A 13,093-nucleotide genomic window follows, 5' to 3' on the forward strand; every position below is an offset into this window, starting at 1 on the left:
CCTCTGCTGTGCTGTGCTAGGCTACGCTGCCCTCAATGGGCGGCAAGCCTAAAACAGGGCTTGCCTATATACACAGGCCTACGCTGATGACCTGCTAATCATTTGCCTGGGGAAGAACGCCGCGCCGCCTCAATGCATGGCCCGATCACGAGGTCTCTGCATATAGGGTATAAATGGTGCAAAAAAGTAAATCTCCTATTATTTACGAGAAGACGTATCTTTGGCATACCACCTGTTGTGTCTCTGGGTGAAGTGCAGCTGCAATACGATGATGCTATATACATGCAGAAGGGCTTTGGGCAACACCTGGGATCTGTCCCCTAAGATTTTTTACTAAATATATTACTTACATACGGGGCTATGGTTTGGTGGCTGTGTACAGAGGAAGCAGAAATCAGGGCTCGGCTGGATCGAGTTCAGCGGCGCCTTGCATATCTCTCATAATAGGTTCCATGAAACAGGCGCCAACTAAAGCTCTAGAGACTCTGTTGAGCCTGCCGCCATTGGACCTAGTGGTGCAATTCGAGGCAATGAGGATTACGCATAAGCTATTTATGTTCTTAGTGAAGTACGGAGTGGTGGGACTGATCATGTACATATTTCTTCCCAGGTCTTCTGATGGGCAGTCACTGTGGATTGCAAGGGTTTGGTTAGCACATAGCATGCAAAGAGGAGTGGCAGCACTAAGCCTACATTGCTGAATAAGGGAACCATGTGGTTTACAAATGGCTCCAGAATTAGCAATAGAGCTGCACTAGGCTCTGTGGTTGAGTCCCACATACAAGCACGCCATATTTGCTGGAAGATCACACTACTATTTTTCAGGATGAAGTTATTCAAATGCGATTAGAAATTCCGAAGCTGCGGACACCGCAACACAGTCGTATCAATACCCGGACAGCAGGCTATTACGGCCTAAAAAGTGAGGTCTAAGATCTTACCGGAGTGCATTAAGGTCCTGGAGGAACTGGTAAAGGTGGGCTGCAGAATTCAGCTTATCTGAGTACCTGGCCACTCAGGCTGTGCTAGAAATGAGGTAGCAGAAAATGTGTAGGCTAGTGACGGGTCTTTAACCGGACACTGATGGTATTTAAGGCGCCATTTCCACACCATCCACATTGGGGACAACGCGGAGTGCCGGTGGTGTTGAAAGTTGGACGAAACTACAGACCACGTTATCAGTGATTATCCAGCACTAATTTTAATTTTTTTGGTAACACCTATAGTGTACCAAGCAACTTTAAACCAGATAACCTCATTGGTTTTTTCCAAGGCTATTTACGTCTGATAACCCACTATGGGGTATGATGGGTTAGTAGATATGTGGGCATAACAGCCTCCGGCTTTCCACTGCACTACAAATTTTAAAAACTTAGTATAACTTAAACCTAATAATGATCCAGGAATTTTATCAAGTTTTGTTATTATATATAAGCTAATTTTCACTATATCAAGCTTTGGTTTTAGGATAGCTTCACAAATATAATAAATCCTTTTGAGTTTCAAGCTCCCAGCTGCTTTATACTGCATAAACATATTTTAGTACTTGGCATCTCAAGATGCTCATTTTTTTGCAGTTTTATCTAGGTATACTCTTAGATATTTTTCTTTTTTTGTGATTAAAATTTTTCTCTCTTTTGTATTTTTTTATCTTTGTCTCTTTTGTATCAACCATCACTCTTTGTATAAGATCTGTTATCTGCCTATATAAAATCCCTCATTTTTAAATCGCATGACAGATTAAAAGAAAACAGAAAGAGAATAACTATATTATTATCAAATAATTCGGAACGCAAGTTAAAAAACATTATTGCAGCAAAATATATTTATTATTATTTATCATTAACTTTAGCTAATACACATCTTTTTAAAAGCCAAATGATAATACTTTTAACAGTAAATATATTTGTATTATTATTAATTTTAGATCAACAGTGGGTAATTACTTACTTAGTTATTACTATGTAAAACTGTTAAATTTATTGCCTTAAACGTTAAAATTTATTCTCTTAAATAAGACATAAGGAGCCAATAATTTACGCATTTATGAACTACCTTACAAAATATACTAAATAACTCTTATAAAATAATTATTTTTTAAGGAAAACTTAGTAATGCTGTGTGAGATTTGTGTATATCACGGTATCTGCACAAAATAAATTAAATTATTAAGAAGGACTTTGTCCCAAATTATTTAAAAAAAATAGACAAATAATAAGAAGATAAAGAGTAAGAGTACGAAAGAAAAAAAATTTAATTTTCAAAAAATAGTTAATAATTTATTTTGTGCATACATGTTAATTTTGTAGGTATTATTAACATTATCAATATCTTTAAAAGCTACTATACAAAGATATGCATAATAACTTTAAAATATACTGTAAGTTAATATGGAACAAACTATAAATAAATAAATATGGTAGGTAAATATGAGGTTATCGGCTGATCTGCTAGTAACTGTATAAAAATGGCACTATTGTTCAGAAAAGAAGAATTTTTAATTTTTTTCCTCTACTTTTTCACAAAATGTACGTCAATTCAAACAAAACTTTAAATTAATTTTAACGAACTAAAGTATTAACACTACATCACATTCAACTTACTAATGTTTACATTTTAACTCTTTACACTGCACTCCCACTTCCGTACATTTGCATTCCAAACACGGTCCTGATAATTCAGAGATTATTCGACCCACCCTATACATTCTTCCATAAATATTACATCCAGCCAATTTTAAAATACCACCAATAGAGTTAGATTTTTTATTGCTTTTCTCTTCTGGTATTGGTCGATTAGTTGTTGTTGTGGTCGTTACAGGTTTTAATGTTGTAGCTTCTTTAGTAGTAGCTTCAATTAAAGGTACTTTAACAAAAGTGGTGGTTGAAGATGTTGATGTTGGAGAACTAGAATGGTCTGAAGTATTTTTCACTGGATTTTTGCTTAGAGGCTTCTCAATTATATCCGGATTTCCTGAGAAAATGAACTGCAACACCTTATCAAAACCATATGAGTCGTCATATTCGGATGAAGTAGTTGTTTCAGGCTTTATTGTTGTTTTTTGGGTGAAAGCTGAAAATATTTTTATTATTCAGCTGTAATTATTTTTCTTAAAAAATACCTTCAGTGGTACTGCTTGTATGGGATATTAGATCCCCAATAAGGCTTTGCAAGTTTGGAGCTGATTCTGTTCTAATTACATCTCTAAAAGGGTCATCTGGAATTATTCCCTCTGCAACTGTTATTATCTCCTGAGGCGGAAGTTTAGGAACAAGTTGATCATCTAAAAGAGTTTTTTTTGTAAAATCTATGGTTTTTGATATGTAGGACTTACTGCAAATATAATTTGGGCAACACAGAGTAGACCCTTGCTCCAATGCTACAATACATCCAGGCTTAGGTGCAGGACAATTTGATTTTTGACATACTACGTTACCATAGAAACAGGTGCATGTCATACATGGTGAATCTGAGGCAACCGGTGTGCCATGGGAGATTTCTTTGCCATTTGAAATGCAGTTGAGTGCTAAAAGAATAATTTCGTATATTTTTTAAGTTCAAAGCTATTTAACATACCTTGGCTTTTTCCTGGTGGTTCATTAGTTGTGATTGAAGGAACATTATTTAGTGGCATATGCTCATAGAAGTCCTCTATCACAGGTGGTTCTTTAGGTATAAAACCACCTAGAATCACAAATTAATTGACCTAAAAATCAGCATTATCATATCTTACCTTCAGTCTGAACAGGTGGCTTAAACATGCTATTTGAATATTCCACTGGCTCAGTGTCAACTTTTTTATCAATAAAAATTGGGCTGATTACTTTGGATGATTCTTTTTGAGCATCTAAGGCATCTGCAGCCACAAACGGTATTATTCTACAAACAAAAACCTTTAAAATAATTTAAATAACTAACTCAATTGACATACTTTAAGTTGGGTAGGCTGGGTGGTAAAGTAGGCTCATTATAATCATAGTCAAACTCTCCATTAATATTTTGCTTTGAAATATTAAGAATCGCTTCAATATTAGGGGTAAGTTTGGTATTCACACTGTTTCTTGAAATGGTATCTGCTAAATCCATATCCTTAGTAGATGATGAAGGTTCTGATGATGACTCTGTAATAGTTGTTGTTATATCTGCTCTAGTTTCAGCTAAAGCATTAATCTCTTGAGGATCTGCAGGAGTTGATTCCTCAAACTCAGATCCTAAAATAATTCAAAATCATATATACACCTGAAATAATTCGTTACACAAATTTCATACCATTTTTAATATTCTTGATACAATCTGTCGAATTCAGCACAGTTGTAACAGTAACAAAATCCTCAAAACTTTCTGTAGACATAATAGTAGAATCGGATTCAGTGACGGTGGTTGAATAATCATTATCAGTACTTTCAGCAGAAAATTCTGTTGTTACCTCAGTGGTAACGTCAGCTTCCGTAGAATTTACTTGCTCATTATTTAAAACAACCTGAGTTTCCTCAGAAGAAACGTTACTAGAATCAGACATAGAATCCTCCTGGGCTCTCTTATAAATCGTTCCATCCAACAAAGAATCAACAATGCTAAACAAGTTTAATCCAGAAAATCCTAGGTAATCAACAGGCTCAGCTTTTGCTTCTGCAGCCGCAGGAGTACTAGGCTTAGACCTTAATGTAGTACTGTAGAACCGTCTATAATTGGTGTTGTGAGATTCATAGTTGGTTGTAGCATAATAGATTCCAGGGACACTAGTTGGTTTCTTAGATGTGGATTTTAGCTTGGAGCTGCTTATTAAAAAGTAATTATCATCATTATCTTCCGTGGATTTTTGAGTACTGCTAACTGGTAAATTGACTCCAGAGAAGTGTCGCGTGGTTCCATACGTAGTTCCAGGACTCCTCTGATGGAGAACCTTGGTAGTCGGCTCCAGTAAACTTTCTGCCAGAACATAAAACGGTGCCACAGTGACGACGCCATTTTTTCGTGACGGCTTTCGGTGAACTTCTTTACGCAACTTCGAGTACTGTTTGCTGATTGTCGGAAATAGGCCATAGTTGGGTTCTGGGTTGACTTCTAAGGTGCCATCTATAATTGTTTTTTTTGTTTTATCGGAACTGAGGCATCGATTATTGAAAAAAAATGAAAGAAACTTACTTACTACAATTATAGCTTGCGGCGCAACAGTCTCCTGGTTTGATTACTGGAGCGCAGCCTAATAAAGGTGGGGCACAGGAGAGAGGTTCGCATCTTAGTAGGCCTCTGAGACAGTAGCAGTTATCACATACAGAGTGTCCCATTCCGATTACTTTTGAGCCTTCTAGATGATGTATACCATCTATAGAGCAACCATCTGAAATGTAAAAAAATAGTTAAGAGAAGTGTTAAGACATAAAATAAATGTCTTGTTTAGAGGTACTTATCAAAGGTGCAAATGTTATAAAAATAGAATTATTAGTTTTAGCAGTGGCAAAGGAGTATATTTTTCAAGGAGACTTGAACTTAGAACATGATGAAAACATTTAATGGCTAATGACAACCCTTATGCTATTTTAGTGACTCTTCCAGTACTAATTTTTGGTCAAAGTCTGGACAGAAATTATGGATAACTACCTCGAATCGAATCGTTCTCCTTACTCAGAGAATTTGGCACATAGCTGTTATTGCCTTTGTTGCTTGTTGACGATCTTTTTAAAAAAAAAATTAGAAACCAAATGTAGTAGATGCCTCAGGTTCATTTGATCTAATAGTTCAAAATAATCGATGTTTTGTATCTTTGTATTGTACGTGAGCCTTAAGAATGATCACCGTGATCACCTTCATTAAAATTTTTAATTTTTAGGATACGGTCAAGACGCTCTGTATATGTATATACTCTGTACATATACTAATACAGGCGAAATACTACATAGCTTAGTACCAATTTTTTAATATTAATTTTTGTTTCAGTAGTTTACCTTTTTGGTCCAAGTTACCTTACTTCATATTTTAAAGCGTTATTGTTAGATGGCGCCACGCTACTAATGTTAAAAGTAAACGGGGATACAATAATCGTTTATATGATTAACGTTTTTATATTAAGTGATCTTAATTCATGTTTTGAAGCCTAATATTTAGATGGCGCCGCAGGTTCCGAAATAATTGTATTACAAAATAAATTAATTAAGCTGTACCGGTATGTATATATTTTGAAATAGTTGACTGTGTGAAAAATGTTCATTTATTTTATCTTCAGTACCGAGCGGATCTTTGTCCAAACTGGATAATCTTTAAAGATAAGATAATGACTTAGGATGCAGCATGCATTTTTAAAAACTTAAGAGTCTACATGATCTTATTCTTATTTGAAATTATTATGCTTTTTCTTTAAATAAAACCCCTTTAAAAATATTTGTATTATTACGTTATAAATATTTGTATTATTAAACATGTCAAAATATGTTTCAAGAAAAATGACTGGCCAAATTCCTATCCTCTTCTTAAAACGATTGAAAAGATAATCGACGGGTACGTCAGGAAAAAATTTATGAAAAATGTTAGACTCCACGGCACGTAGGACCATTTGCGTACCAACGATCAAAATCCACTACCCATTCCCATTGTCTCGCACACGATATAGAAAGGGCACTAAAGGTAAAATAAACGACACTGTACTTTTATAGAGAGAAGTGAAAGCCACAGCTCGTAGACGAGTGAAACAAACTACTACATAATGGATTAAACCCATGTTAACAAGTCACCAAGTCGGTGCAGCTATTAGTGATCCAACCACCTCAATCAGAGTTATAAAAAGATGTCCTCAATCTAGAGTCCTTTCATCCCTGCTCTAGTCCCTGGTTATTTTTATTAAGTAATAAAAGTGACTGAAGTAGCCTTTGTAGGCAATATAATTATCCCGTTTACAAATAGAAAAAAGCCAATCATAAAAGCACCAATTCTTTAAGGAGAAACTGTAGATCTTTCAAAAGAAGTCAAGTATCCTAGTATTGTTCTTGGCCAGAAACTAACTTAAAACTCACATATAGTAAGAACTAGTAGTTGTAGAAATCAATGACAGTACTATGGGCCTGCCGATATCTCTTTGGTAAGAACTTGACTTTCTAATCGTGCATTGTTTTTGGTAAGCCCTGTAAGGCCTGCGCCTATTTAATATGGAAAACAAAAGAAACGCTTGTTGAGTATAGAAATTGAAAACGCCACAAAAAAGGACAAGAACTACAAACCCTAGAAGCAGGGTTCTTGGTCTGGTATACAGATCGATCAAAGATCAAAAAGGGAGTCGGATTCGGAATCTACGGACCTGGATGTAAAATATCAGCATCTCTAGGTAATACTGCCCCTATTTTTCAAATAGAACTAAACGCTATCAAAATAGTCATGTGCCAAGAAATGCCTACAAGGTGCCAAGATTTTCGGATGGCAGCAGAACAACTGCCAAATGGTAAAAGACTCACCATAAAATAGGACACGAAGGCGGGGAAGACAACGAAGGGATTAAACACAGAGCTTTTCCTGTGGAACTGAACTATTCTGTGGCATTACTAAAGGACATCTAATGGAAGAATTAAGAACGTGGGCCAAATGCAAAAAGGGGCTTATTGGATAAATACATTTGGACATAGGTAGGAAAAATGAATTCTGAGTGACATAGAAAAAGGTAATACACAAAACATCAAGACTGGTTGACGGTCGACCTGTAGAAGGGCAAGGAGTACCGAGCCACTTGTATACGATACCATATCACGGCAAACATTAGACTATATATGAACCTACTGTAGCGTTTTTCCTGCTCGTTAGGTGTGTATTAAAACAATTAAGACTAGTCAACTAATTTATTTACACACTTCACTACGAAAACGCAATCACTAACGACTACTAGAGATATTTAATTTTACTGTACCTATTTACAACTATTCAAATTTCGCAACAATATTCCGAACTTTACTTCACTGAACTAATACCTATCGGCGATGCGGCTCCTTATATACTTGGTAAAACACTGTTCTGGAATATCCCGCTAGAAGACTTGGTGCGGTGTACCACTTGTGTTATTCCTGAATGACGGAGAATCAGTTGGTTTCGTTACAATATTGTTATATTGTTCCCTCCCTAAGCTCATTTCATCGCGAAATGATTACCAAGATGGTGGATGTCGATATCGGCAAAAGATTCCTCTGTTGCAACTGGACCTTTTGTAGAAATACCAATCAACGTTTTTCTCCAGAGAACGACGTGGGGGAGTATCACAGCACACCAGAACTTGCACGTATGTAGACCTGGAAACCACTTCTAATATGCTGCGAATTATCCTCCAGTCCAGGTTATCGAGCCTGCATGCAAATTTCATAATGGCTAGGCTCCTCAGATCGTCAGCAAGCAACTCCTCCTTTAGAGAACACAAAGCTTCCCAAATGTCCTTATAGGTTGACTTCTGAGGTGACAGGTAGAGGATCTTTTTAACAGCCTCTTTATCGATTATCTTGAGTAGTTGCTTGATTCTGGGGCTTGTTAATTTTTTCGAACTTTTCACGGAAAAGTTATTCCTCGAGACATTTGTAAATATTTAGCATTCGAATCATGAGCCTTGAATTCATCGAATTTCAAATCCGATTCTGATTGGATATTCCACAGCTCAGCATCTTCGCAGTTTCTATAATAAGGAGCTAATCGGTTAAAGTGAATGACTCGAGCTTAACTTCTCGGCGGCTTTTATATTCTATAAAAAACTTCGCTGATGGCGTCCGGAGCTTTGTATGGCCCATCTCAAAATATTTAAAGTTTCGTTGACAAACCCTTCCGCCTCTTAGGGTTGTAAAGCCAAACCAAGTCACTGTTGTTATAACTCTTGGTCTTTGGCATTGATATCATATGCGTCCTTCATTCAATCGCTGGCGTCTTGAATAGAAATGTGCATTTAATTATGAATGAGGTCCATTCCCTTACGAAGGCAGAATTCTCTTCCTATCACTATTCGAGACTCGCTTGTGCTCTCATGAATGGCTGATCGATAAGGCAGCAGAAATAAATGAAGTAACCTATTCCAGTCTCTTGGGTGGCTAAAGACTACTTTGGCCCAATACCGTTAGTTAATAATCTTATTCATTCGTTCCACCGTGTCATCTGACGGCGGGTGTAATGTAGTAGGTAGTTCCCGTTTTCTTGATTCCAAGCGTCTTACAGATGTTCTGGAACAAGCTGGATTCAAAATTCGTCCTTGGATTAAATGTAGCTTCAAAGGTACACCAAATCGACAGATCCATTCTTTTACTAAGACGTGGGCGATAGCAGTTCCTGGTTTGATAGAGGGAATGCCTCAACCTACTTTCTGAAGTAGTCCATCACGATAATAATTGATATTTATTACCTTTTCTGTTTAAAGTTTAACTCAAAGCCCTTGGTGTCCATTATGCCCGTTCCGATGATCACCTAATCCTCAATTTCAGCCACTATCTCAAAAAGTTAAAATGTAACTACATTTTCTCGATCCCCGTCGCTGTTCATAGACACCATTTTCATTACCAAGCCTTAACTGCAGATATATCGCGTCTTATAATTTTCTTTGTCGCACGTGTATCCAACAGCACAATGCGGAGGATTCAAACCACACACGCATCGATGAAAACACTGTTGATATGGTGCTGCATCGAGGAGACCTGGGCGGTATTTACTTTTACTGGGGCTTGCTGAATATAGGTCGATGATCGCCCCTTCGCGTAGACCTTTTTTATTTTTTCCGGATAGGCGGGAGTGGAAGTAACTGCTTCTGGACTGTGTCCTCTTATGTGACTTGCCTCTTATGTGACTTGCCCATATTTCACCAACACGGTGTCCATCCAGGAATGCTTGGACTGCAAAACGTTTTCTGATCCTTTCCTAAGCATTTGGATATGCCAGTCGAACCAAACGTACTATATCTTCTTTAAATTCTTGCAAAGACTCCCTGACTTTTGACATCGATTAGTCAACTGCGTGTGGTAGACATGCTTCAGGTATGATTGGCCATAACGCATTTCCAAATATTTCACTAGGTGATCGTAGACTTGTTCTTCGAGGGACATTCTTTATAGGACGGCAGCAGCATCTCCTCTTGAGACCAATGTAAGGGCAGTGGCTTTCTCCATAGATGACCAACCATTTGCTTCTGCAGCCGCTCCAAACAAACGCAAATAAATATTTCAGGATGCAGTAGCATGAAATTGAGGCGGTTTGAAGCGCATTAGCCCAACAGATATCCGTATTGGTACAAACTTAGTCCTTGTAGTCCACTGCCGAAGGTTTACAGGGAAACTCATCGAAAGTGTTGATGGCAATATTGGAATTTTGTTTTGCACTTCCTGGATTCTATCATCTACTAATAAAAGAATCTTCTTTCTCTGTAAAAAGGTTTCTTCAGAATTTCTTCTTTTTATTCCTTCTTACATAATTTTCTCTTTTTCCCAAGCTTAATTTTTAAATTGGTGCTGCTTTTAGTTTAGCTTCCAGGTTGTCAAAATTTCAAATCATCATTGTTCAAATCTTGCAATATTTAGCCAATTTTGCTTGTACCAGCAAAAACAAAGTTGTCTGGATCATCGCCTTTCTAAGTAATGCGTTACGAAGGCATTCCTGTAAAGCTGCTTTATTTCCCGCCGTATCGTAGTCCCTTTCCTCCAACTCCCTTTTTAGGCCAGCAAATTTTAAGTCCACCAGCTTTGGTATTTTTACACACTTTAGTCCGATTTATTTCAATTCACTATTATTTACTTTTTATCAATCTCCAGTTGGCTGACGTCCATCTGATAGTAACGAAGCGTTTTTTAGATCAATTAAAACAATCAAAAATAGTCAACTAATTTATTTACACACTTCACTACGAAAACACTTTCCCTCACGACTTCTAAATATATTTACTTTTACTGTGTTTATTTACAAATATTTAAATTTCGCGCCAATATTCCGAACTTTACTTCGCTGAACTGACAACTATCGGCGATGCGGCTCCTTATATACTCGGCTTAATGCTTTTTCGGACGATTCTCGCCAACTTTCTAGACATCGTGCGGTATGCTACTTGGCTAAGCTGTATACTTTATATATACAATAGAGTCTTCCAAATAATCTACAAGGGAAAGAAAAGAAAAAAGAAAAAGAAAAAGAAAAAGAAAAAGAAAAAGAAAAAAAAAGAAAAAGAAAAAGAAAAAGAAAAAGAAAAAGAAAAAAAAAAGAAAAAGAAAAGAAAAGAAAAAGAAAAAGAAAAAAAAAAGAAAACCAATTTTTTTTGTTCCAAAATACTTCAGTCTAATAAATCTCGCTCCCATTTTATTAATAAAGCTCCCATTTCAGCTGACGTGTCAAATTAATTCGTTTGCAATATTGCAGTTCTCCAGGTATGTAGGGAGATTCAACGATTTCTATTTACTTCGTCTTACATCACTGCAAAAATTAACATCTACTAAATAAAATAAAACTTTTGAGAAATGCGATCAAGCGTATCATTTTTCAGATATACATATCTGATTTTATGCACTGTCCACTATCCACTAATAAAATTATAGATACTATGCTCATTGCATATAAATAGCAAACTATACATTAGCAAGCTTTTATTATTCTTGAAGTTACCTTGCTTTACATTTATATCAAGTGGAGCTGTTGTAGTAGTTAACTCTTTAGGAGCTGCCTCAGTGACCAAGCTGGTACAATTGTACCTAAAATTAATTCAAATAATTTTCATTGATCAATTTCAAAATTAAATAATTTTACCTCACTGGACAGCAGCTATTCTCTTCAAAAACTGGATTGCAACCATCAATAGGCAAAAGACATTTAGGCTTCACACAGACTTGTTTCCCAGCCAAACAGTAGCAATATTCACACAGTGATGAACTGTGCATAGCTGAGCCAGGGCTGTATATGCTGCCATTTGAAATACATGCTGAAAAATAACAGTTTAATAGACAAATAGTGAGTTAGTTAGATATTAAAAGCGAACCATTTTTATATAAGGGTTGGTGGTCAGATGTCATATCTAAATTCATATCTGAGCCCTCTCTTGATTCTATGCTGTTTCCACCATCAATAAAATCTGAAAAAAGAACAAATTGAAGGAAATCTTAGCGACATAAATAACCTCTTAAGCTTACCTGAACAAATCAATTCAGGACAGCAGGTTTTATATCTGTGCAGCAAAATGCATCCCAGTGGCGGCGGGTTGGGCAATTTGGGGCAAACTCTTAGATAGCAAAGTAAAACGCTTTTGCTGCACGTGCAATTTAAACACGGTTCCCCTGTCGGCACTTCTGCATTTTCTTCATGTTTCTTATTGTCATACCAGCATTCTGAAATAAAAATAAACGTTAATTTAATTGAGTTTTGCAAGAGTCCATAATTGCTACCTTAGGTCAAAATCAGTTAGGACGTAATAGAACAATAGACTATAGAAAAGACCTCACCCTGTATTGTATTTATTTTTTTAAAGATAATTGTGTTTCAATTATTCTCAGAGGTAATAGATTCTATTATCTTGTTATTGAGAATAACCTTATCTATGCAGTAATGTATATGAGAATCATCTAGATGTAATTTAAAGGCAATTAACTAAGAAAGCTTTAGCTTCATCATCCTGAGATAAGGTTTTATCTTGAGAAAAAGGCCAGCAATAAGAATAATGAATAGTTTAATCGTTGGAAGAGCAAATGATAATTTAATTCAATATTAGTATTAACTTTTATGTTTGATGGTTCGACCAGATAATATTTTCTCATCGTGATTCATAGACATAGTGATTTACATTACATTGATCAATTTGAAAAAAGTTTTGTAGGCTAGAAAATGTTTTTCTAAAAATTTTTAGCAGATATACCATGATTTACTCGTTTATTGAACTGGAGGTTAAAGTCCTAATTATCTGACATAGAATTCTCAGCAAAGAGAAATGATAGAGGTTTTGTAGGTGTCTCTGCGAAAAAGTTTCTTAAGGTTGAAGTTGAGAGAAGAGCACATAGACACAAGTCAAAGCATTTAATTAAGTCAGGGTCATAACTGTCGATAAATTCAATATATCTTATGGAGTTGGAATAGATGTTAGGTTTCAAAATAGTGAGAAAAAGAATTCTAATGTACTGGT

The 13,093-nt window shown here is 36.1% G+C and overlaps 1 protein-coding gene across 3 annotated transcripts in view; it reads right to left on the reverse strand.

The window, feature by feature from the left end:
• Window positions 1–2,264: 2,264 nt before the first annotated feature.
• LOC126746079 (uncharacterized) overlaps window positions 2,265–13,093 on the reverse strand; it is a 60,153-nt gene continuing 49,324 nt past the window's right edge. For 2 of the 3 annotated variants that reach the window (XM_050454180.1, XM_050454182.1), the window contains 12 exons: window positions 12,111–12,305; window positions 11,960–12,052; window positions 11,731–11,902; window positions 11,590–11,675; window positions 5,150–5,341; window positions 4,270–5,076; window positions 3,932–4,211; window positions 3,734–3,879; window positions 3,577–3,684; window positions 3,335–3,526; window positions 3,122–3,283; window positions 2,268–3,072 (listed from right to left, as the gene is read on the reverse strand). In XM_050454180.1, coding sequence (XP_050310137.1) covers window positions 2,603–3,072; window positions 3,122–3,283; window positions 3,335–3,526; window positions 3,577–3,684; window positions 3,734–3,879; window positions 3,932–4,211; window positions 4,270–5,076; window positions 5,150–5,341; window positions 11,590–11,675; window positions 11,731–11,902; window positions 11,960–12,052; window positions 12,111–12,305 — 2,903 coding nt within the window. In that variant the 3' untranslated portion in view covers window positions 2,268–2,602. Of the gene's footprint in view, window positions 3,073–3,121; window positions 3,284–3,334; window positions 3,527–3,576; window positions 3,685–3,733; window positions 3,880–3,931; window positions 4,212–4,269; window positions 5,077–5,149; window positions 5,342–11,589; window positions 11,676–11,730; window positions 11,903–11,959; window positions 12,053–12,110; window positions 12,306–13,093 lie in introns of all 3 variants that reach the window. The other variant, XM_050454181.1, reaches the window with a different exon arrangement.

The sequence above is a fragment of the Anthonomus grandis genome, chromosome 17 (assembly GCF_022605725.1).
Source record: "Anthonomus grandis grandis chromosome 17, icAntGran1.3, whole genome shotgun sequence".
NCBI classification, from domain to species: Eukaryota; Metazoa; Arthropoda; class Insecta; order Coleoptera; family Curculionidae; genus Anthonomus; species Anthonomus grandis.